General features: G+C 46.3%; 1 protein-coding gene across 5 annotated transcripts in view; it reads left to right on the top strand.

The window, feature by feature from the left end:
* Positions 1-26,505, top strand: part of NRP2 (neuropilin 2) — a 119,931-nt gene that overhangs the window by 23,648 nt on the left and 69,778 nt on the right. For all 5 annotated transcript variants that reach the window (XM_088828124.1, XM_055397546.2, XM_055397549.2 and 2 more), the window contains exons 3-7: positions 11,361-11,542; positions 18,350-18,580; positions 19,957-20,112; positions 22,055-22,224; positions 24,003-24,158. In XM_088828124.1, coding sequence (XP_088684250.1) covers positions 11,361-11,542; positions 18,350-18,580; positions 19,957-20,112; positions 22,055-22,224; positions 24,003-24,158 — 895 coding nt within the window. The remainder of the gene's footprint in view (positions 1-11,360; positions 11,543-18,349; positions 18,581-19,956; positions 20,113-22,054; positions 22,225-24,002; positions 24,159-26,505) is intronic.

The raw sequence follows: 26,505 nt of genomic DNA, 5'->3' as shown, positions 1-26,505 counted from the left end.
AAATAGACTAAGTAGAGAAATTAGATTTTTCTTAAAGGGGATTCATGTGTTCTCTGGTAGTCATGAGTCCTTTATTAAAAAAAAAAAATTCTGTTTTGTCCTTTTTAGTGGCAGGGCAATTGAAACCTTTGGATTAAGAGAAACTCAGCAGATAATGTAATTCCATTCTTCTACTTCTGCCTGGATAAATCATCCAGGAAAAAATATATATATTTTAGCTGCCCTTGTCTTTCCTTCTAGAAAAGAGCTTCCATAATCGTCCTTCATTATAAGACCTACGCCTCACAACTCATCTCAGCTGATTGCAGAGTAGATGGTTGTATTTCATTTACATAATAATTTTTTTTTTTTCCTAGAAAGGAAATCCCTGAAAATGTGAGCTGGTTCAAAATAAAACTTGACAAAGAAGAAGAAAGAAAAAGTGTGAGCTAGGCTTAGATTTAGAAGGGCAGCAAAAAACTCCAGCACAGTAAAGGAAAATTCACATGATTTTTATATGCTTTTTCCCCTGGCTTTGTAGCCAAGCGTCTCAGCAATCTCTATAAATTTTTTAGCTCTGCCCCATTAGGGACTCCATTTTGTTTATAGGTGGTATGAAGGGATTGTCAGTTGGACAATAACAGCAAATATATATTGAGCTCTCGGCAGGTCCCTGGTGCTACTACACCAAGAACTTGCCATATTTTACTCTCATAACAACCCTCTGGGGCTGGGACTGCTGTTATTCCCATTTAACAGATGGCGTTACTGAGGCCCGGAGAGATCACACAGATAGTAAAAGTAAGGCTGGGATTAAGCCTGCTTTAGCTGCCTTAGGATACCTGTGTCCTTGTGCCCAGAGCTGTCATCTGCTTTCCCAAGGCTTAGGTATTTGGGGCCTCTCTGATTGCCTAGGATATCCTGGACACGGATTTTTTTTTTTTTTCTCTTATACCTTTTCTTTGCTTCTTCCTGCCATCTGCTCACCTCCGGATGCCGACAGGGCAGTCAAGGAGAGAGAGTGATTTTTCTGTGTCTTTAAATACAAGCTGAGAGGCCTGACTCTGAGTCAATTGTTTCCTTCTGCTTCCTTGTCATCCACCTCCTGCCCTGTCCCCTCCAGCCCCGCCCCATCCTCTTCAAATTCCCTGCCATTCCCCCACACCTCACTCTTCATCTGGAATCCGAAGATGTGAGGGCTAGTAATAGAGTGTCAGCGGAAGTAATTGATTCCTCACACAGGGAGAATTCTCCTGCCTTTAGTGTCAATGGAGCTGAACCGGAGTATTGGAGGGTGAGCGAGACATGTAAACAGTCCATGGCTGAGCTGTCAGGGCGAAGCCAGACACACCAGAGAGTGAGTGAGAGGGAAAACAGTGGAACAAATAATTGTTTTATTGGAAAGGAAAGGAGTAAATAATATTTCAGCCCAGGAATTGGCAGTTTGAAAGAAAGGGTTGAGAACTAGGAGCAGAAGGAATCCGTGATGTGGGTTTTAATTGGGGGGGGGGTTCCATTGTCTCAAGGTAGGAGGTTTCGCCCCACCCCACCCCTTCCACCCATTATCATCATTATTATCATTAAAATAATTATCGTAACAATTACAGTTGATGAGACCTCGGGTTTATGGAGCACCTTTCATCTAAAAGTTCAAAGTGATTTATCTGTTCGTCATCCCTTTGAGAGCAGTAGGAGGGTAGGAAAATATTATTATTATTTTTTTTTCTGGTCTTATCTGCTGGGAAAGCGAGGTCCAAGCAGACACTGGATTTAGTCCTAGCCTCAGGGCAGGCTGCTGTTGGGGTACTGACTCTTCCTCTGGGCATCTCCATTGCCCTACTGCCCATAAAGCCCCTTATGCTTGTGTGGCCCCCACAGCTCATCCCGACACTGATGCTCCCTCCCACGGTGTGAGGGTCCCTCCGGCCACTGCAATGTGATGGCTGTCTCACCAGCCAGCCAACTGCTCCATGCACACAGCAAACAGCCTGCTCTGTCTGTGGGATAAAGGTCCTCCAAGGTCTGACTCACACTGACTCCACACTGTATCCTGTGAGGAGACATCCTGCAATCTGGTTCCCTTTCTTGTAGAAGCTGGTGTCCTTTCTAGCCATATTTCTTCCCGGTCTTACTGAGCCTTCGGCCAAGAGCACCCGTTATTCTGAACTTCACAGCTTCTACTCCCCCACAAATGGCAGCTGATTCTTTCAGGATAGAAGGATGTGTTTCTGTGATGTGGAGAGGCGAGTGTTGTAATGTGCCCTGAGTGGACAGGCCTGCTTTTGCTTCAGCAGCCACAGTGCCTTCAGAACACAGTTGTTGAAGAAAGCTGTTACCCAGTGGTGGTTTGAGAGGCGGAAGCGGTCCCAGCTGACTGGCCACCAAATGCTCTATTCAGAATCTCCACCCCGGCGTGGCAGCCATCCCTTCCTGCCTGGACATTAGTGCAGGCCCCTCGTGTCCACACCCCAGTGCTTTTTGCACAGTAGTGACGAGTTGGCCCCTGGAGCCAGGAAGAAGCTCTGGGCTCTGTAACCTGAAGCTCTGAGTAAACGAAATGCAAAGACAGCACTCGTCACACCTGCCCCGTCACACCTACTTCTCAGACTGTCCCCTGCTTGGATATCCGCATGGCACGTTTTTCAGGCAAGTTTTATATTTTCTGACTTTTGTTATGGAGGCTAGAAGCCAGCAAAGGAAGACAGAAAAACCTTTGAGAACTCCCTTGATCCCTGGAAGAAACATAAAGGATTTTTTTGATGCTGACAGATTCCCTGGAGCTCAGCACACCTCGTTCCCAGCAGGCTCCCATTTTTCGGGCAGATGGAAAGGTTATGATTCACTCTCACAGTTAGACCCTCTGGGAGCCAGGGTGAGTGAGCACCCATCCGGAGGGAACCATTCACCCGGCCAAGTTCAGGGATGATGCCTGCACACCAGGCCCAGGAATGGTGCACTCTGATTTCCTCTCAGTGGGTTGCAGTTACCTTCTGCCCCTACCTGTCAGCCCTGAGAGGCACAGAGACATCGTTCTTATACCCATTTATGAGATGAGGCAAGCTGAGGCATGTGCAGGTGACCCAGGCCAGCTTAGAACAATTCAGCAAGTCTCTGGCCCTTGGCACTTGGGATTGGAAGGGTTTCACCTTTCCATCCGAGCCCCAGTCTGCTGGTAAATGGAGGCAAACTGTGGGCAACTCTTACCTACTCTCTGCTTTGGTATTATTACACAGTGCCAGCATGGGGTCTTTTAAGCTTATGGCAGAGGATGAGGATTTTATAGACGCAAAGGACAGACAGAAAGCAATACTTAACAGTCATGCTGAAAACAGCCTGCCCAAAAACCTTAAACTTCACACTGGCACTGGTTGCCTCGAAAATCCTTCCTTACATAAACAAACACGTCCTATCCAAGCCCGTCTCCAGGAACAGAGCAGATTTGTGGCCTTGGGGCCTGGGGAATGTGCTTGCTGGGGAGTCAGTCAGTGGAGAGAGGGGTGCTAGGCCAGAGGGTCAGGGGAGAGACGCTGCGGACTTTGTTGTGTGCCCTTGATTCTCTGAAAGTTCATCTGCAGTGAGACTTATCAGACGCTGTCTGGAGCAGCCTCCTTCCTCACGTTGCAAGGCGTTCTTGGCAGCCTGCTCTGCCAGAAACAATGAGACCGGCGGGCCCTTTCCCTCATCCCAGGGCTTCTGCGGAAAAACAGCCAGTAATTATAAATAGATGTTATTTGTAGTTTCCATTTTCTTGCCTTCAAGGTTTTTTGCAATAATTCCTCCAGTTTCTTTTGGGTTGTTCTCTTTGCATACTTCCTTTGCTGGGTGGTCAGATTTCCTCCCTTCTGAAGAGCCCTGGTGACCTGGGTTCTGAGTGGATTGTGAAGAAGCTCAAAACATCAGAGATTTGGAGTGGGAAGAAATAAAGGAAGAAAATGAAAGTGCCAACAACCGGTTTTAAAACGGCATTCGGCACCAAGGCAAATACCCAAACCGATGCAGTCTGTGAGTCCGTGGGGTTAGATAGCACATAATAAGGGAGTTAGATAAGACATAACAGGGATGTGAAGTTAGACAACAACAGATAATAATAATCATGATGGCAGCAGTAACAACTAACATTTGTTTATTGAGCATTTACTATGTGCCTGGCCCTGTGTTGACATGTATTAACTCACCAAATCTGGGGGTTCAGTGCCTGGTTGTTCAAGATGTAGCACATGTGAGGGGCAGTAGGACTGGTTTTGAACCCAGCCTGGCTGGCTGGTTCCAGAGCCTGGGCTGGGAAATGAGAATGAAAAGAATTCTCAACAGCTCAAGGGATGAAGCACTATGGATGGGTTTGTACAGAAGGAGGGTGTTTAGAAACTGCCCTCTATAGCACGGAGGTTGGGTGGCATAGACTGTCCCTAAAGTTATGACTTTTCATTTCATTGTCAACTGTTCAGTTTCCAGAGTGTCGTGTGTGTGTGTAATGCTTCTCTTCCTCGATGTCTGCCACACTGTTTTGTAGAACGCAAGTAATAATAAAAATAGCCAGTGCCTCTCAGGCGGTTTCTAAGGCATCCGGTGCTATATTGGGCCTGTGTAGACCTTTACAAACTTTTCAACAATCTCACAAGGTGGGAAAATTATTATTTCCATTTTATAGATGAAAAACTGAGACTTACAGAAGATAAATGCCTGAAGACGTAACACTAGGATGTGCCAGAAACTAGCTGAATCTGTCCACAAAACAAGAGTATACATACAGAGTATGCATTTCCCAGACTATACACACCCTTGTAGACAGATATGTTTCTATGCAATTGAAACATTCTCTTTTTTTTGGTCACAGACCCCATCCGTAGGAAAATGAGCACATACACAAACCGACAAAATTTCTACATATGATTGTAGGGGTTCCCCAATCTACTAAAATTCATCTGTGGACCCTACTGGAAAAATCACGGGCTTAAAAATGTATGTTCTAGATGGTACTTAAGAACGTGTAAGTACACAGGGTACTGTTTTCTCCCTCGGGCCATATGTTCACATATGGGTATATATGTGCTTATAAAAATACTTCACTTCAAAAATTAATATGTTATCCCATCTGAATACTTAGAAGCTGGATTTCTACTGATGAGACTCAAAACCACGAATTCCAATTCTACTCCCTGTTTCTATGGGTGATTTGTCTATTAAATTTGGCATTGTTAAACAAAACAGCTAAATTAAAAGACTGAGATTCTGTGATCTCTAACTGAGATGCAAAGGGTGCTTTGCACCTGCCCCTTCTAATGTAGTGCTCTGGCAGTCTGGCATGCCCATTGCTCTCTGATTTTTCCTCAGCACAGAGGACAAAGGACGGAGGCAATGCCAGTGAGCCCTTGAGTGAGACTGCGTGGGCCAAGCCTGCGTCTGACTTTCCTCATCTCGTGACTTTAGCTTCACCCTGTACATCTGTGAATGGACAGTGATCATATCAGGGTCTGGTGTGTATTAAGTGAGGGTTAAAGGAAATAGTAAATAATTGGAGCGAGGATCCCGCCCATTAGGAACGCTCAGTAAGTGGGAGCTCTTCCCATTGATATGCCAGCTTCTTCTTAAATGTGTGTGTGGCACCGGTGAAAGGGAGAAATTCAAGGAAATGAAAAGATTCTTAAAAAACCCGACCTGACAGCTGCCTTATTTCTACAGAAAAGCTGGGTATCCCAACTGAGCTGGAGACCAGGCGACCTGGCTTTGGACCTGAATTGACTAGAAACTTTAGCATCACGCAGACCTGCTCCACAGCCTCTTAGGAGCTCAGGCAGCTTCTTTGTTGGGAAAGTTGTGCATGACAGTGTTGTTTTTTCCTCCTATTTTCCCCACAGGTTTTAATGTAAGGATTAATAAGACAGTGTTTGTAGATGTCTTTGAGCTTCCTAGAAGAAAGGCACTCCAGGAGGTGATAAATTCCCTGGCCTGGATAATCTACTCATGAAATATGGAACTTTGAAAGTGTGAGAAAAATCTCAAATCACTTTGACAGCATTTTAATTATAGTTGATTTGTTTGCCGCTAATAGTGAAAATGCTGTCAGCATGATTTGAGATGTTTCTTCCACTCAAAATGTTATATTTCGTGTTTTCAAGTCACGAGGCAACATTTTGGTTTCCAGATACAACCAGAATAGCTCAGTGAGTGCTCTGGCGCACAAAGGCAGAGTAGAAAACAGAACAACATATCCAACCCCTCGGAAAGCAGAGTTTATCCTTTTTAACATATAACATCAACCTTAGGTTCCCCATTCATTTATTCACTCAACACAAAGTTAGTGAGCCCTCCTATGTGCCAGGCACCATGCAAATATCAGGTTGGCCCAAAAGTTCATTTGGGTTTTTCAAAAAACCCAAATGAACTTTTGGCCCAACCCAATATTATAGATTCAACCGTGAAAAGGTGAGTTTCTCACCGTCATGGTCCTGGTTGTCTAGTCCTGGCCCCATATCCTAAACAAATGAAGTATGTTGACAAGACCTTCCCAGATTATGGTAACAGCCATAAAGGCGATGAAAGCAGGTGAGGTAGAGAATAAGGGCATGCCAGCTGAAATGGGATGGTCAGGGCAGGTTTCTCCGAAGAGGTGACATTTGCAGCCAGAGCAAAAGCTAACGAAGAGCACTGCAGACAGAGGGAAGAGCAAGTGCAAAGCCCCAGGGGCTGGCAAGAACTTTCCATGTACAAAATGTGATGGCTTAGACATTTCATGATGCAAGTAGCATGAGAGGGGGCATCGCCTGGTTGGCAAAGGTTATGGCTTCAGGACTGGGGCGCATAGGTGCTCAGCCATATAGACAAATCCCATAGAACGGACACAGCATTCTTCCTGGGAGCAGCTAAGGACTCTGCCCACAATATAGAAATCCCCTCACAAGCAGTTCTGTGTGGCATCCACAAAGGTATGGATGGAGCCACACATCATCCAGCCCTGGGAGAAGGGCCTCCACGTGGTAAATTTTCCAGCACAGACTTGGTCGGCTGACCCAGCCTTTGGTGGCCTGCTGGGCAGCGTCACACGTGGAGAGAGTTATGGAAAGTAAAACTCTTTTCATGTTTGCCTAGTGATGAGAAGAGATGAGACTGATGCTTTTTCATATTTCTCCTGTGGACTCTTAAAATTAATTCCACCGTCAACGTTCCCACGCCCCAAATGTGGGTTTGGGGAGAGGAACGAAGACTTTGAAGTTGAGAGAGAAAGTACAGAAAGCATTCTCTAGACAAATGCTCAACATGCAGATGCTGGGATCTGTGAAAAGAAAAGTAAAAAGGTACTCAGGGAACCATTTTAGAGAGGAGGAGGAAAAACAAAAAAAGAACTGGCTCAGAGATGGCCACTTCAGCTTAGGAAAGTAAATAAACAAATAAAATTTGAAAAGGTAGTGTTAAAGCTTTGAAAGGAATTTTTTCATTTGAGGGAGATTAGGAATAATGAAATGCAAACACAATAGTTAATATGTCTGTTTCCTTCCAGAAAATGGATAAGAGGAATGGCTTTTCAGGTTATCCTACTTGACTACCATTGGGGTGAGCTGTGAGTTTGCAGCCCAGATTCATTTACCCAACAAACGCTGGGTATCAGATGCCAGATGCAAAGTCATGTTTATTCCAAGACCACAACTTCCTAAGTCTCTGCTAGCTCTTCATAAAGGAACCTGACAACACTGAAATTTCTAGAGAGATTTACTCCAGCTGTAGCAAATATCTAATAATAAAAAATTTCCCCAAAAGAGTCAGTCTCACAGAAGGTAAATGAGACATTCTGTGTGGAGTCAGCATGTCATTTGGAGTATGCCCTTTATACAAAAAGCCCAGCCAGAAGACCTGGTGGTGAGCTGGAGTTGGTCCAGAGGGCAGAACCCTAGACGCTGAAGGGAAGGGGAATTTTAGCTGCCAGATTGTAACTCTGGGTCGTTTTCCTGTCAAGTAAATCTGATTGGAAAATACAGTTTTGCTAAGAAGTTCAAGTAAGGGCTGATTATTTGCTTCACAAAAGGATTCACCAGAGGGTCCTTTAAATAACAGGCTCAGAGAGAAGCTGTATGATATGACTGATTTGTGTGAACCTTTTTCAAAAGTGCCTCCCTTCACTAATGTCTATGTAGATATGTGAGGATGTATTCACAGCTAGCCATGTAACCCAGAAGGACTTAGGTGAGATATCTGTTGAGTAAATTGAGGCAAGTTTGCAGCTATGACATGTTTTGGGTACTGTTGCTTCATTGCTGATTCTGTCAATCCCCTAAATGACCGCATAGGTGATTTGGCGACTGGATAAAACCTTCCACTTCTAATGAACAAGCCAGGTGGATGTCAGTGCCTCTCTGTGTCCTTATAGAAACTGGTGACACAACAACTGGACGTATGTGATGGTCTCTTCAAAATTGTTTTTAAATTTTAATTGAGTGTGGGCCATGTCCCTGTCACTGTTCTTGGTGCTCCAACAAGCTATGTCTCATTTAGCTCTTATGGATGATGGTTGTCATCATGATGGTGGCATTTTTTATCTGCAAAATTATGAGAGCTGGGTTATTTTTCTCAACTCTTCTACTTCGGAAAAAAATTCTTAATAGAAGGATCTTTATGTATTTTAAAGAAGTGAAGACTTATTGTAACAACTCAGATAATAGAAAAGAAGAAAGCAAAAAATTACAAATTATCCCCCATCAATGTATTCCACCCACCATCAATATATTTCATCACAGTTAATATTTTAGTCTCTAGTCTTTCAGGCTTTTTCTGTGTGTATATGCAAGGAAATTTATATACTTACATATATTTTAAAGCATACTTTTAAAATAGTCTACTGTTTTTCAACTTAATAATATACTGAGGACATTTTTCCTTAAAGGCCAAAAAAACCCCACCTATACCTACAGCATTTTCACTATAGCGATGGAGCTTTCCATTTATAAATGTCCAAAATTGATTTACCCACCACTTTTGTCAGACATTTAGACACATGCTTTTTATAAACAAAGCATCTTTTCACTTTTCTCATGCTTTTTAAAATATGTACACACACAGAGAGATGCATATACATCTTTGCACAATTGTCTGATTATTTTGCTAGGAAAAATTCCTCGCAGTGGGATTGCTGGATTAAAGAATATGTATATATTAACTTTTGTCACATTTTTGCCAAAGTGCCCTCCAAAATGTTTGAGCAGATGCACATTCCCCCTTAGACAGTGCTTCATTCACTGGCTCTCTCTCTCTCTTAGGGAAAATCACTTCTGCTCTATGGCTCAGCCTCTTCCCCTCTGAAACGGGTGTGGAAACACAACAAATCCCTGTGAACACTTATGAAGTCCACACTCACTGCCAGTCTGTGTCCTAGACACTTTCTATAGATTATGTGGGTCCTTCAAATTTCAGAAAAACTGAAAGGAAGGTTCTAGTATCCCTATTTTGCTTTTATTTTTTCCATTTCTGAGGCTCAGAGAGGTTGAGTAACTTGCCTGAGAGTAACTAGGCTAAGGGCTCTGCCTACCTGCGGAACGAGGTGGGTGGGGGTGCTCTTGCCCCTCCAGGCAAGCTGGGTCCTATCTGCTCAGTGGGTACGGTTGTGCTCCAGCATTGTGCACCCTGCGAAGGAAGGCATCGCCATTACTCAGCTGAGAGTGACTGTCCAGAGGTGCTTATTGCAGTGTGGAAATAACAAGGAGGGATTTTCCAGAAGGTCTGGGGGAATTTCCTTTGAGAAGAAACTGCCTTTTCACTTATGTTTTGGAACTGAGGAAGCACACTTTCAGTGTCAGCATCATCTCCCACACTGATTCCCCCACCCCCACTGCCTTTCCCAATCTGTGGCCATCTGTCCTGGGGGAAAACCCTGCCATCTCCTTTCTCCAGACTCTAACCAACTTCTGTGATTCTTTTGACTGTAGAATTCCAGCCCTCTGGGGTCTAAGAATGAACTAACCCTGGTCCACTCCATATACTCCCTTCGAAGGCCTATTTATTTGGAAGTGGCTGAGCCATCTGAAGTATGGCTTCTGGGGGCTGCAAGGAGGCCTCAGACCACCCCGGCTCAGACAGGCCACTTCTGCAGGCCGCCAGCTGCCCCAGACCCTGTGCGTGTGGCAGGAGCCGGTGGGTACATCCCAGGGAAGGTAGCCTTTCCTGTCCCTCTCTTTTCCCCAGTGGAAGAGATTTTGTACATGTTGTTTTAACAGCTTGATACAAAATACATAAACAGGGTGGGAAAGGAGATGGATGGCTTTCAGTAAATAATAGTACAGTGACCAGCAATTTGAGGGAGTAGGTAGGGGAAGAAATTTTCCACATCAGCAGTTGTGACAGGGTGTTCCCCAGGAGCCCAGATGAAGACCACAGGCTTGGGACAGTGAGGCTTGCCAGACCACATGCTGAAGCTGAAAGTGTGCATCTGTACAGATAAGATGGCACAGTACCTGTGCAGTCCTGTGAACTTAACCAAGAATGTCTTTGAGGTGTCTCCCCCTACCTGGGCCAATTTGATTCTGTTTGAAATGAGCTCAGGTCTTCAGGGTAAGGAAGGCAGCCCGCTCAGCCTCTTGCTGAGACTAATAGTTATGTGCTCAGAGAAGCTGGGTCCCCTGGGATTCACCCCCTGCTTTTGGAGAAAGGTTTTTATTGCCTTATCTAATACGGTGCTGATTCCTTTTAAGAAATGTGTTGTTGACCAGATAGACACTGCTGATGTGAATTTCTCAGTCATCTCAGGGAGGGAGATGGCCCACGATTGGAGGTCTTTATTACTCACAGTTAAAGAAAAGAAGGGTCGACCCCTTCAGTTCAGGAGAGAACTGAAACTTGGGAAAGAGGCAAAAAATAATAAATCTCTCTGAAACATCCCCCGTGTGCCTGACTCGGTGCCCAGCACCTTCCTTACATTTTTTTCATTCCATCTCTGTCCCAGCCCCCTGGAGTGGATATCTTTATCCGCATCTTATAGATGAAGTAATTGATGCTCACAAGGGTTAAGTAACATGCAGAGACACAGAGCCAAGAAGAAAAGACTAAGATTCAGATAGATCACGATGAAAATAAAAATGGTGCTACCGAATGAAAAAAAAAAAATGTTTGAGACATTTGATAGAATGATGCTACTGCTCTTATGTGAGCAAGAGATAAGGCCCTAAAGTCTAGCCATGCACAGAGGTGCTCACTCTCTGTGACTTTAGGAAAGCAACTTCCTATATCTGTGTTAGCCAGTCTCTACAAGTAAACCTAAGTGCCCTTTGTTTATGCATCCAGAACACCTTAATGTCTAGAAGTGGATGGAGAGCAGCTGAGCTGGAGGGAGACAGTAGTCCATGTCATCTCCTAGCCGTGATCTGTTTTCATATGTGTCCCTTTATGCTGTCTGCACCCAGGTATGATTTCATTGAGATCCGAGACGGGGACAGCGAGTCTGCAGATCTCCTGGGAAAGCACTGTGGAAACATCGCCCCACCCACCATCATCTCCTCGGGCTCCGTCCTCTACATCAAGTTCACCTCCGACTACGCTCGGCAGGGCGCAGGCTTCTCCCTGCGCTATGAGATCTTCAAGACAGGTCAGTGTGGTCGTGGGTGGGGAGAAGCAGGGACTCCGCCATCGCCACCCGTGTCTGGCCACAGTGCACTGTGGATCGGATCTGCCTAATAGTTATGTGTTCATAGATGAGGCCCAGTGGGTTGACCTACGTGGTCAGGGTTCCAGTTTTATCCAGCCTGAGAGAGTTGATGGAGGGAAGAGTGTTCAAGGTGAGCCTGGAGACAGTCCAAGTTGAAAAGTCCATTTAAGTTTCCAGTCAATTTAAGAGGGCGAACTGCAGGGTTAGTGTTTGGGTGTTTGTGACAACAAAAGAGTAGGGACATCTATTATATAGAAAAACACATTTGGAAAAAATCTGATTTGTGTGTGTGTGTGTGTGTGTGTGTGTGTTTAATCACAGTAATCTTCACGGTGAAAGCAAACCTTGGTTGAACTTCCTCCAAATTACTTCATCATTTAAATAGCCTTTGTTTAGAACCAAAGGGGAAGAAGGACATAATCTTTTCAGTGTTTGGAGTCTCTAAAAATCTTACTGTGACCCCACCACCAATGGGATCATGCAGTAATTTTAGATCCAAAAATGACTCCTAGAAATCCCCCCTGCTGATCCACTGTATCACGTCTATCCATTGAATCCCCACTTCCTAAGTGCCAAAGAAGCTGACTCCCTGAAAAGGATAGCAGAAGAAGAAGCAGAGAACTTTTAAGTTGACTGCTTGCTTTCCATTAGGTCCCCCTTAGATTACTTTTAGACCCTGAGAATAATGCTTGCTTTCCATTAGGTCCCCTTTAGATTACTTTTAGACCCTGAGAATAATGCTTACTCTCCCTATCTGGGTAGAGACAACTTTGATTCACAAGATGCTAGTTCAGCATCTCCATGGAAGCGCGCAGAGCAGTGTATCCTTCCCTCCGATGTGTGAGCTCATTAACTTGAAGCTAAGTGAAGCCTGTCCTCCAGTTCTCCCCTCACCCCTGCCCATCCCCCCACCTCGGGGGCTTCTACCCCATCTAGGGCTGTGTTTCCTTCTCCAGCAGCCCACGTTTTACGACTCATGGGCAGAGTCTGCCGAAAGGGGAAGCTGTCAGCCTTGTCATCAAGGAGCCCAAAGCCCGGCGCCTGTTGAGTTCAGTGTGAGGGGAACTATTCATATATATTTTCTTTTTCGCCAAACAATTCTTGAAAGGAAGTGGTAGCTGCTGAAAGCACTTTTTATATCCACTCTGTCTAAATATTTGGCCGATTTATCTGCCTGAGAACAAGATCGTAGGATCCAGTAAAGGGGTGGGGCTGAAGGAACTGTGTGGAGCCAGAGTGGGAGCTGGGACTGTCCCAGGGCATGAGTCCTGAGAAGCTCCGTCTGCTATGGGTGGTCATGCTCCTGAGTACTTGATGTCATGGGGACTGACGATCTGTGCGTCGGGTGGCTTGGGACTGGCACGAGACTTGCAGATAGGTTTATCCACATTCCGCTGAGTCCTGTGCGAGATTCAGATTAGTTAGTGCCCCCAGCAACGATGGACCACTCATTATACCATCATCTGCTGGGGAGCAGTGAGGAGATGGAAGAGAGAAAGGAAGGAAATGGGTGTTGGTACTCTTCTGGTGGGGGAGACAGCACATAACAGGTGCACAGTTGATGTTATTGGATGAATATGTGTAAATAGATACGTAACTTGAAAGGTATAAACTATAATATGAGGCAGAGTAAGTATCAAGGTATGATTAACATGCTATGGACGCTTCCTAGGTGGCACTAGTGGTCAAGAACCCGCCTGCCAATGCAGGAGACACGGGTTCAGTCCCTGGTGGGAAAGGTCCCCTGGAGGAAGGCATGGCAACCCACTCCAGTATTCTAGCCTGGAGAATCCCATGGACAGAGGAGCCTGGCAGGCTATAGGCCATGGGGTCGTACAGAGTCGCACACAACTGGAGTGACTTAGCACTCCATATATAACATGCTATGGATTTGTACTTAATGCACTGTGGTGACCTGAATGGGAATGGGATGGCAGTCTGAAACAGAGGGGATATATGTATATGTATGGCCGATTCATTTTGCTGTACAATAGAAACTAGCACACATTGTAAAGTAACTATGCTCCAATAAAAATTAATTTCAAAGAAGAATGTGCTCTGGATACAAAAATGAGGAAGCCATCGAGTGGCTTGGACCGCGGGGGATCTGGGAATTCCTTTAGATAGTTAGGTTCCCCAGTGCTAAAGCTGCCACTCAGCCCTACTGGGTTGACCATGAAAACTGCTCCAAGCAAAGGCTTCCAGAGAGCTGGCCACTGGAAGTCAGAGCAAGAATGGGGAGGACCGTTACAGCTCAAATCTGTTTCATACTTCCCAGCTTAGTATTTCACAAAGGACGGTACCACATCCTCCAAAAATCAACATTAAAAACGTGAATGTTAGCTCTGTGCCTGCCTGCCTGCTAAGTTATTCAGTTGGGTCCAATTCTTTGTGACCCTATGGACTATGGTCTTCCAGGCTCCTCTGTCCATAGGATTCTCCAGGCAAGGATACTGGAGTGGGTTGCCATGCCCTCCTCCAGGAGATCTTCCTGATCCAGGGATCAAACCTGTTTTCTGCGCTACAGGCAGATTCTTTACCACAGAGCCACCAGGGAAGCCCCCGTTAGCTCTATCCGTCATGCAAATTTGAAGGGTCGATATTAAAAGACAAAATACACGGAGATCATCATAATTCAGCATTGCTGTTTTGAGGGTAGGCTGATGTAGGATTTTGAATGAGGCAGCAGGTCTGTGGACTGCCTAGAAACAAAAGAGGCAGCCAAGAAGGTGACTTGGGCATGGGGAATTGGGACAGTCTACTTTAAGGACGGGGATTGCCTAGGAAGGAAGGAAGAGATTACTGCAGCAACATGAGATAACAGTCCTGCCAATAGCAATCATTCTTCTGGGGACTGTAAGAAAGAAGATGAGAGCCCAGTGGCCCTGGAGCCATTCACGCGTGCTATCATGCCCATTGGAAAGAGCAACTTACCCTCAATAAGGCACACACAGGTGCAGGGGTAGGGGGCGGCTGTGCCAAATTCAAAACTGAGAAGTTTAGGAAGATGAGCGTTCTTCCAGGTCCCTCACCCAGATCTCCACTGTTGGAGCCCTGAGAGAAAATACACAAAGTTACGTCATCCACAGAACATGAAAGAAACGCAGGAACATGCTGAAGAAATCCAAACAAACACAGTTGTGTTTGCTAGTCAGATTCATAAAGAGAGAGAAGGGGGAAGTGTAAACACAGATACACAACTGTGCCAAGGACTCAGGAAGCCTTCGACCGCACATCACCCAGGCAGGGCTCTGCTGCAGAGTTATACCGGCAGAAATAAACCCACGATTCGGTACAGATGGGACCAAGAGGCTGGAGGGGGAGGTTCATGTCTGCCCCGAATGAAATGGTTTATGAAAGAGTCTGCGTATGTCCACATACAAAAGGGTTAAGCAAACAACTTGCTGACTTAAGTGATCCCAACTCACCAAATCAAAGCATAACAGAGAAAGGAATTTTAAAATAATTTAAAAAGTAACATTGGAAACGGAATCACTGGAAAACTTGGGGTTTTTGTATGTTTGTTTCCTGATTGTCTTCTGACCAATGTGCAAGATCAAGTTTTCTTTCCTGGGGCCCATTGAAATTTTAGAAACTGAGATCTCACTTTATCCACGAACGGAGAAAACCTGGGGTGTCCCCTACTCCCACTTCTTCAATTGAAGAACTGGATTTACCTTTTGTGGTTAGACCCAGCTCAATTTTGGATAAATGCACCATGTTTTCAACAGCCTTGTGCTTGCAGAGTTATTGTACAATTTAAAGCGAAAAACCACAGGATGGGCATTTTTCATACCAGAGTCCTTTGGTATGAAATCATCCACGGCAGCAAAATCCCCTAGCTACTATGGACAATCTTACCATTGCATGAACTTGAGTATCTGTTGACTGAGCTATTTTCTTAATTTTTAATTCATTTTGCACATTGCAAAAAAAGCGTCTTGGTTTAGGTAGGTATCTGCAAGACTCAACTCTTGCCCCAGGGATAGTCACCTTTCCTGAGATCTCTTCTCCTCATTCAATATTCAGCTGCCTACTTTCTGACAATGACCATAGTCCAAACAGCAAGATGGCACCGTTATAAATGGATGAATGATTGTAATGAACAGGCTTGATTTTTCTGCATAAAGAGGATAAAACTGTTTTTCTCCCTCATTCTAAATAAGCCACAGTACTTGTTGATATTGTTCAGTTGCTAAGTCATGTCCGACTCTGCAACCGCATGGACTACAGCACACCAGGCTTCCCTGTCCTTCACAATCTCCCGAGGTTTGCTCAGATTCATGTCTGTTGAGTCAGTGATGTTTTCTAACCATCTCATCCTCTGCCCCTCCCTTCTCCTTTTGCCTTCAATCAATTCTGAGCATCAGGGTCTTTTACCAAGGAGTTAGCTCTTTGCATCAGGTAGTCAAAGTATTGGAGCTTCAGCCATGCTTTCCAAGTGACTCAGTGGTAAAGAATCAGCCTGCCAATGCAGGAGACACAAGAGATGCAGGTTCAACCCCTAAGGTCCCCAGGAGTAGAAAATGGCCACCCACTCTAGTATTCTTGTCTAGAAAATTCCATGGACAGAGGAGCCAGATGGGCTAGTCCATGGGGTCGCAGAGTTAGACACAACTCAGAACACACACACACACGTAGCCATATGTCAGAGATAAACACTTTTTTTTTCTTTTTGCTTAAGGACTTCAGTTTGAAAAATTCTCTCCAGTCCATTACAGGACCACAGAACCTTGGAAACTCTGGGTACTTTAGGATCTTACATTCTCCAGGCCTCCTGGGGCTTTCTAAGTGTCCTTTGTATCCCTTATGGATGACAGGGACCAAAGAAAGATTCCACTATAAATTCCCACACCCAGGGGGTGGGGATTCCCCTTGCCTTGGCGAGGAATGACAATAGGGCAAACTCTAGGAGGGATTGTCAGGAGGCCTTTCCTAGTTCTGGAAGCAACTTGTGAATAGAGTTAATTTCCTCTGGCTAAGTGGCCCAGCAGCCATAAATGCTAACCTTTTGAAAATTCCTCTTGGCCCCCTGAAGGCCTGCCAGCTGGCTTGGCTTTCCTAAACTGCCTCATCCTGAACCACCGAGGAGGCCCTCAGAAGCTGGGGTCCTGATGGTAAACAAAGCTGGGAATACCGTGGTAAACAAATTGGGGGAGAGGTCATCTCAGCTGCTGCCTCCTGGCCTTGCTGCCCCCTGGACCAGCTTGCCTCTGAATGATGGCGTGCAGAGCTTCTGGGATGCCACATTTGAGAGCCTCAGAAGAATCCTGAAAAGATTAACTCTCGCCCCAGGTGTCCCAGGTTCCCACCCTGCCAAGGCACAGTGCTGGCTGGAGGGCAGAGGTGATGGACAGGTGGGTAGGGATATTGGAACTTCCTGTCTGATGCTAAAGAAAATTCCCCTCCCCCCCCCCGATTATTTGCATGGCACCTTTTCAAAGTCAGACATTTGCAGCTTTCCAGAAAGCCGTCATCAATAAAAAGACTCGCAGAGAGGCTGCAGCAGGAGCCACGGATAAAGACATCGCTGCGGGCTAGGATCAGCGTATTGACATCACACAGTTATATTTCAGTGGGATCCCCAGAGGACACTTCCTACCAGTAAACACCTGGTTTATCTAGTATTTCTCTGTTTTTTTTTTCTTCATGCTTAGAGTGCCTGTTATTCTCCTCATAAATCCTGCACCCTTTTTAAATTTTAAAATCAGAACATAGTGAAATCAATTCTAATTGTGCAGCATTTACATTCATCACATTAACTCGCAAAACTTCTGGCTCCAAGCAGTTCCCTGGGCCCTGCTCCTGTCCTGGGACTGTCCCAGGCCCGCCCTGGCAAATGGTGGCCCTTTTAATGTGACTCCACCTAGAGGCATTAGGGGAGAGGGTAGCTGTAATCCTTTTATGAGCTCCCACTGCGGTCCAAGGCGAATGTGTGTGGCATTTAATAAGACGCCTCCATCAGTCCTGAGAAAGCAGACATAAGAGCTTAGAGGAGAAGCAAGGCCATCCCCACCACAAAAGAGCCAGAAACCGTCCAAATGCCAATGCACTGCCACATTTTTTCCAAACTTTCTGCGAGAGCGGCCTTTAACATCCCCAAACCCTGCTGTGATCCACCGGCTGCAAACCTCAATTGTTCATTGTCTGGCCACTACAGAGCCGCTCGTTTTAATATAGTCATGACATGAATGAGACCCGAGCTCCCCTTTGCCCCTCCCCTGAGGCACCTTGGATCTTGGAGGGAGACGGGGGCACCAAGTTGGCTCTGGTACAATAGGGGCTAGTGTTGAGGTCAGAAGTAAATAAGGGGTCACATTGTTTCCCCTGCTGGCAATCAGTAAGCCTTCCTTAAGGATTGAAATAACTTACATTTCTGGAGCAAGCGGCCGAGTAACTGAGAAAGAAGACTCTGTTCCTCTTTTCAAGGGACTCCATCTTTCTCTCTCTCTCTCACATACTTTTCTCTACACCACCCCTCCTCCCAAATCCTCAATTGCCGCTCTTACTCTAATATGTAGAGCAAGCCTGCTTGCCTCCCTAATTTCTCCCCTAAAGATGGTCTGGCTTAAGGGCTTGAAATGTGGATGTGAAAAGTATGTTTCTTCAAGGGCCACTCCAGTGGAAACAAAAACTTCTTGAGTAAGGAAATTTGGGCCCAAACATTTAAATAACCCGTGTGACAGACACAACAGAGAAAGACATCCTCTTCCACTCTCTTAAGGCTCTGCTTCTCTTTCACTACAGGCTCCGAAGATTGTTCAAAGAACTTCACGAGCCCCAACGGGACCATCGAGTCCCCTGGGTTTCCCGACAAGTACCCGCACAATTTGGACTGCACTTTCACCATCCTAGCCAAACCCAAGATGGAGATCATCCTGCAGTTCTTGACCTTTGACCTGGAGCATGACCCTTTGCAGGTGGGAGAGGGAGACTGCAAATATGATTGGCTGGACATCTGGGATGGCATCCCCCATGGTGAGTGATGGCGCCTCACCAGGCCCTTCCCAGTAGCTTCATTGCCTGTTAATTGCTTTAGTGGCAATAAAAAACAGAGAACAAAGGCGTTAAAGCTCCTCAGAGTTTATCTATGACCCATGATGACTTTCTCTTATCCTTCACCAAGGATGACTTCAGAAAAACTGTGGAAAGGCAGTTTCCTTGCTTGAGGATGCTTCTTTGCAGAAGGATAGGAGCAGACTGGAAGAGGGCATGGCAACCCACTCCAGTATTCTTGCCTAGAGAATCCCCATAGACAGAGGAGCCTGGCGGGCTAGAGTCAGACACATGGGCTTGCAAAGAGTCAGACACACCTGAGTGACTAAGCATAGGAGGAGACTGAATAGATACTTGGATCAGGATGAGGAAACCTATCGGTCATGTTTTCTTCTGCTCCATAGAAAGTGACTCAGTGACCACTCTCTATGTCAAAATAGGACTCTAGAGCCAGACTAAGTTTGAACTGTGGCTCTGATCTTAGCAGCTCTGCAACTTTGAGCAAGTTACTTAACCTTTCTGTGTAAATAAGCTGCTATCATCATCATTATAATTACTATAATTTTATTATTATTTATATAGTCACAGGCTCCCCTGGTGGCTCAGACAGTAAAGAATCTGCCTGCAATGTGGAAGCCCCAGGTTTGATCCCTGGGTCAGGAAGATCCCCTGGAGAAGGGAATGGCAACCCACTCCAGTATTCTTGCCTGGAGAATTCGATGGACAGAGAAACCTGGCAGGCTACAGTCCATGGGGTTGCAAAGAGTCGGACCCAACTGAGCAACTAACACTAACCAACTAACTATAGTCATAGATGTTAAAAACCCCCAAAGCCAAGAGGCACCTGTGCTTCTCATTAGAGACCAGCATGAGTCTTGGGTATACAGTATCAATGAGGAGACTCATCTTTCACTTCTATCATCATTCTAAGTATTTTGCACTGTAAGGGAGACTTGATGCCTAAGCAATTTCATTTCCTCAGACAAGCATAAGATTTAGTCAGGAAATGTGTTGGAGTCCCTGCTCTGCTATTTCCTGGCTGTATGCACAATGAACAGTCATGTGCCCTCTCCAAACCTCAATTTCTTCTTCTATGGAACAAGCATTATAATGATACCTTTCCAGCCCATCTCTCAGGGCTGTGAAAACAGAATGAAGCCAGGTCAGTGAAAATACTTTTTAATGTGCAGGAAAAAAATGTTAGGCATTGTTCTGAAACTGTATCTCTGGTTGTTTTGTGCCAAGGCGTCCCGAGTGATGCTCTATTGAATGACTTGGAATTATGGGAAGGGAAAATGTATGGAAATTGGGGTCTGGCATGTTCATATCTGTGACTTCCCTTTGTCCTTCCTGTCCAGTTGGACCCCTGATTGGCAAGTACTGTGGGACCAAAACACCTTCTGAACTCCGTTCGGCCACGGGGATCCTCTCTCTGACCTTTCACACGGACATGGCGGTAGCCAAGGACGGCTTCTCTGCGCGTTACTACCTGATCCATCAAGAGCCTCTGGAGAGTGAGTTGGCTGGCTGGGAAACTGACCTGTCCTCCCATGGGGACTGTGAGGGTGATCTCTGCAAAAGAAGGCGGGGGGAAGTCGGACCTCAAGGGAAGTGAGCTATAGCCTCTTCCTGGGGAGAGATGAATGAAAATAGAATATCAGCATGGGTGCTCATTTCTTAAAGAAAAAGTGTGTATACCAGGAATTAGTTATTCCCAGGGAAAGTCACAGGACCATCTCAAGTCTCAGAATGAAAGGGAGAGTACTTAAGATATCTATACTGAGTACCCCATGTGCTATTTTTGGGGGTTTCCCAGGTGGTGCTAGTGGTAAAGAATCCACCTGCAGGAGATGCAAGAGATGTGCATTTGATTCCCTGGGTCGGGAAGATCCCCTGGAGAAGGGAATAGCAACCCACTCCAGAATTCTTACCTGGAGAATCCCATGGACAGAGGAGCCTGGTGGGCTATAGTCCATGGGGTCACAAAGAGTCGGACACAACTGAAGCAACTTAACACACATGCATGTGCTTTTCTTTCAGTCTGGGGTCATTTTCCTCACTCTCCAAGTCTCAGTGACCATTGTCAGAAAAATAGAACAATTTTTTTTTTTTTGGTTGCATTGTGCATGTGGGATCCTAGTTCCCCAACCAAGGATTGAACCCACGCCCCCTGCATTGGAAGCTCAGAGCCCTAACCACTGGACAGCCAGGAAAGTCTCAGAATGGAGAAATTTTAAACCTCTCTATTTATACATATGTTTTGACATGAAATCTCTCTGGGCCTGACTAGAGTTTCTCTTACTAGGCTGGTACACTGCTGGATTTTCACTTTGTTCTGCCAATAAACACAGTTTTTTGAGCTTCTACTATGTAACGGGCACTGTGAAAAGCATAGAAAATCTAATCCAGCCCCCAGCAGTCATGGACCTTGCCATCCAGACCATCAGTCTCTTACTCTGAGCTGTATCTTTAAATCAGTTCCTCTTGGACGTGGACTTCAGATGTGCTGTCATTTTCACTGAGAAACCTAAACGATCACTTGAATGACCAGAGGCACACTTTCAGGATGATTGGAGCTGGGCAAATCCTGCCATGGCTGTTGACATTTTGCCACACGGCAGCCTGGCCAAGGGGTGGGTTTCATTCTGGGTTTTGCTTTTTCTGCAAAGAGCTCATGAAGGTTGAGAGACAAGAAAACAGTATTGTGAGTTAACCGAGTTCTGCGGGTGGTCAGAGTGGTCACCGAGCGACAGAGTAGGTTTGATAGCTGAGCGAGATTGCTGGTCCTTATCTGACACATGCACACACACATATTGACCAGTGGCTGTGGGATCACGGGAAGGACAGCAATTCAGCTGACAGCACAAGGCCAGAGGAAGTGACTTCTGAGCCCAGCTGCCCAGACAGGTGGTGCCGGCTAATACAGAATGACACGCATGTACTCACAGAGAGGACTCCCAAAGACAGGTATTCATTGCTTTGTAATGTCTGTCTTCGATGCCAGAACTCAGAGACAGTTGCGTGAAAGAAAGAAAGAAGCAAAAGTGCCTCCTGGGTGTTTATTAATAAAGCAGGCTCCCCACGATGTATCAGCCCACCCAAGTCTATCACACGTTTCCCTGTTATTTCAATAATGGTGCATCTGGAGTTTGTGAGCATCCGTTGCCTGCAGCACTAACAATTCTTGTTTAGATTGTATTTTTAATTTCTGTGATGATTCTTATTTATCCCCAGCCCAATTTCTTTTAGGTCAAATTTAGTTCCTTTCAGACCAAGAGGGGCTGTCAAGCTCTGTGACTTGGCATAGTTGTTTGTAAAATGTGAGTGTACAATCAGGTCTTTAAGATGAAGGAAAGCCTGAAAGGACTCACCCCTTGAAGGGAGCAGCATTTTGGGGGTCTCGGGGTTTAAGGCTGAGAGACCTAACTTCTGACCTTGACCATTTCTACCCACCAGACTTTCAGTGCAATGTCCCTCTGGGAATGGAGTCTGGCCGGATTGCTAATGAACAGATCAGTGCCTCATCTACATACTCTGATGGGAGGTGGACACCTCAGCAAAGCCGACTCCATGGCGACGACAATGGCTGGACACCCAACTTGGACTCCAGCAAGGAGTATCTCCAGGTACTGACTCAGAGGCCGTGCAGAGTGTGTGTGCTTCGGTGGGTGAGGCGGCTGGCTCCTTCACTAGAGTCGACAAAGGACGTGAAAAAAATAAGTGTAACATAATTGAGAACTCCATCCATATTCTAGGCACAAACAGACAGCGCCAGGCACTGTGCTAAGCGCCAGGATAAGATGGACAATGCCCTGCCCTTGTGAAGATTACCAGGCCCTGGTGGACTTGCTGGGCTGGGAGGGTGTTTGCCCTTTCACTGTAGATATCCAAGCAACTTCTGTAAACAGTTCCAGAGAGTCCTCATTCTTGGCAGAGGGAGGCATCAGGACGTAAAGGACATTTTTCCTAAGGGCAGGCTGGCTGAGAAGCATGTCAACCTTTTGTGATCTCTGCTGTTTGGAGGGAGCCCTGCCAGGAAGGTTTTGCCGATAGCCATCAGGAGACCACGTGGGAAGTTATCACTACCAGGAATGAAATTCCAATCGCGTGGATGCCCTGCAGCATTTTTTCAGACTATTGTTTGCTTTCCTTCTGAACAAGATGTGCAGCTTTTGTGGAGTAATCCTCCCTTGCTCTACACACCGGTCCAGTGCTGGTCCCCAGGGGAGGGCAAGCTGCTAGTTCCATGCTAGAGCAAGGACTGCTTTCATGACACATGGCAGGTAGCCTTGTGACCTGCTGACAAGCCTGTCCTAGCTCTGATGCGACAGAGCAGCCTCTGCTCTGAGAAGGGTGTTACTGAGTAGACGACAGAAAAGGGAGAAAGACCCCTTAGAAACTTCCAGAACGTTCCACAGAATGAGCTCTAACAGCCCAACCCTAAGGCCATCTGCCACTCTCTTCTCCTCCTCTCCAATCATCCTTCTCATAGCAAAGCTTCCAGAAAGTTCTTACTGATAGCCAGCATTCCTTGACTATAGTCTCTGTTTTGAGTCCTGATTGTAGACTTTCTCCTCTTGCTCTCCACTTGTTTATCATACACATGTACAGCACTGCGTGCCTCTTTAGAACGCTTAATCATGCTGCGCACATGTTAAGTAGCTAATAAATGCTTACTGAATCAAATTTTACCAGGGCATGCTGGCTCAATTTTGATCACAGGGAGATTGCTGTTAAGAAACACTGTGGCCTGCAAAGGAATGACACCTAGCAATTTCCAAATGGGTTTGGTGTTGTGGAAGGGAAGATGGCTCAAAATGTTGGCCGTCCTCCTTGTCGGACAAAAGGTCAGGACTTGGTCCATAAGCCTAATTGCTTGGGCAGACTCTACATGCCCTTTGACCCCTTGGTGACCCAGCAACTAAATACACAATGGAGTGAGGGACTGAGGGGAGGAGAAACAGCTCTGAGCTGAGACTTTGGCAACGAGGCTGGATCAGAGTGGAGTGGATTGGATTTAGCCGTTGTTCCTGTAAAACAGCATCCGCTTTCACTATCCAAGGCAGGTCGCGGTTAAGTAAAAAGGGGTCATAGTTCTAGATGTTCAATGATTCCTTTAAGATAAACAGTCATCCTGTCTGTTCAGATTTGCAGAAAAAGAAAAGAAAGGAAAAAAAAGGAAATAAATCTCAAGCTACAATTTCAGAGGTGTCCATTGTAGTTCGAATACGTCGCGTTTAGCTGTCTAGTGGATGCAGACAGATACTGACCACCAACACCAGTGAGTCAGTCACAGACGCGGGTTGGGAGTCAGGAACTGCAGTGGTGTCCCAGGAAGGAAAGCCCAGGTGCTGCCCCGTGTGGGGAGTCACGACACCCATCCTTCTTCGCCTTTCTTCTCCAGGTGGACCTACGCTTTCTAACTGTGCTCACAGCCATTGCAACGCAGGGAGCGATTTCCAGGGAAACTCAGAATGGCTACTATGTCAAATCCTACAAGCTGGAAGTTAGCACTAACGGTGAGGACTGGATGGTGTACCGGCACGGCAAGAACCACAAGGTAAACCCACAGCCCCACCACAGGGGCACGCGGGGCGGAGCCAGAGGGGCGGGTCCAGAGGGGCTGCTCACCCACAGCCTTGCTCCCCAAGGCTCCAGTAATTGATGGAGGCACCGGAGACACTGGCCCTGAAAATATTCCTTCCTATGCTAAAGTGATTGGAAGACACCGTTTTCTCCGACAGCCTGGCTGCTGTCGCATCTTGTACAGCAGAGAGAGAAAGAGCTTGCAGAGTGCTCTCTGACTACAAATGAAGGAGAGAATGTGTTCTGGCCCGTGTCTCCCTGTGCAGGATTCATTGAGCATTGATGGCCTGAGTCCCTTCCACATGCTGCGTTAACAGTCACAAAACCCCATGAAACTGCAGTTCGGGGAGTTACTGAGGTCTGGAAATAAAAGGACACAGATCCTAAGAGGGAATCACGATGTCCCGAAGGAAAAAGAGGACAATAAATAATGAGGAGAAATTCGGTTTGTCAGGGATGAGATCTGAACTGGCAGTCATGCTTGGCAGTAAGGTGTTGAATCTGCAAGGCTGGTGCCTTCAGTGTCTGGGGCTCCCACAGGCGTGTCCTCGTGGGTGATGTGAGGCTTTTGTTGTATATATGGATGAATGTCTGGTCTCAGCTTTGTTACAACACGTGGCATTCTGGCAGTGAACAGGTGTGCAGCTGGTGCCGGCAATGTACATACTGTTTATAAGGTAGACTCAGTGCATGGAAAGGCTTATTGGAAATAGCCAGTGGTCTCACCTGGGCAGGGCAGGAGCCCCGTTCTTTGTGGGCTGACTCTTGGTTCTCAAAGGAGAACGCTCATCCTTCTCTGAATGGAATTGGAGAGTGAGAGAGAGTGTCTCTCCCAGTCTGTCAGGTTGTGAGTTATCCAGAGGGTACACAGGTGGCCCAACCTTGAGAGGCCTAAGGTCTTTTCCAAACAAGATGCCCTCAGCCTGCGTCACTGCTGCAAGGCAGCTTGCTCTTGCTGTTGTAACAGGAAACCTGGGGCCCAGAAAATCCCAAACTATAATGTTGGCACTGCTTCACTTGGGAAATGTGAGTTTTTAAAAGAGTGGATTTTTAAAAATTAAGATCGCCATAGTAACATGGCACCATTCGTCTGAAATCATGGCTTCTAGATATTACCAGGTCTCTCTCTCTCACACACACACACACTCCCCATCTCACAGATAAAGAAAGTGAGAGACTTAGCAGTTGAAGGACTTCCGCATTTTGATGTGTTGAGCGGGGCTGGTTTCTCATTGCCTGCTTTTGTTTCAGGGAGAGTTACTAAATGTGACTTGGACACAGCAAGCCAGAGTTGGCATGGGGTGCTGGGAGCTCTATGGACGAAGTCTTCATCCCAGCCTGCTCCTTCTCATGCCCTCTGTCTCCACCCTCCCTTTTCCATAAGAAACTGCTAGAACCCAGAAATTCAGCCAGGCAGGCAAGGGCCAGCATCTGGCTTGGGGTGGGTACAGGGGAGGAGGAAGAGGTTCCCCTAACCACCTCCCTGTCCAGGCTCAATGACTAAGCAACGCTGGCCAGAGGGATACTGTAGCATAAGCTGATTTTAAAAGCACGCAGATGGACTGGGATGCTATTTTAAACACCGTTTGTAGGAAATCTGCTTTTGGAAATACCTTAGCACTGCACATTTTGATAGAATGCTGTCCTCCCTGCCTTTATCCCTGGTATTGGTTCTGCAGGGAAGATATTCCTGAGAATTAAATGTAGCTTTCTGGACTCCTTTAGAACCATTCTTCTCCCCTTTTTCATAGCGGATACGTTCTCATCTCTTTTATTTCCTCTCTCTCTCTCCCCTTTGCCTCCTCTTCTCACCCATGACTAAATTTCTTTCCCTAGAAACCACAGGGTAATTTCCTTCTTGGTACCTAGAAGGAGGCAGAAGAACGGAAAGGCTGCCATTCAAGCGTCGCCCCCTCCCTGTGCTCCCTTGGCCCCCTCGGGTGTGGCGGGTGAGGGAGGAGACCTCCAGGTCCTCGAGTCCGTGGATGATCTCTGCTGCGCCTTCATTATCGGATCTGCTCCCAGACGTCTGTATTTAATGTGCAGATTCCGCACCGTTCATGGTGTGTCAGCGCAGCTCTCTGGCTGTTTGGGTTGAAATAGTTGAGTGAACCGTGCCAAATAGATTTGTCAAGTCTGCTGCAGTTTGACTTGATGCCATGAAGGGGAGGTGGGGTGAGGAGGGGACCGGGGGGCAGGGTGGGGAGAGGCTTGGTCGACCCAGGACACTACCACTTTCCCTTTGTAGCCGCTGGATGGTGGGCACCGTGCCAAGCACACTGGCGCTAAGTGGGCTCCAAAGCAGAATTCAGCCAGCAGGA

This window comes from Moschus berezovskii, chromosome 2 (genome assembly GCF_049115385.1).
Source record: "Moschus berezovskii isolate FMDL1 chromosome 2, NW_MosBer_1.0, whole genome shotgun sequence".
NCBI classification, from domain to species: domain Eukaryota; kingdom Metazoa; phylum Chordata; class Mammalia; order Artiodactyla; family Moschidae; genus Moschus; species Moschus berezovskii.
This window is presented reverse-complemented; position numbering and strand designations above follow the sequence as displayed.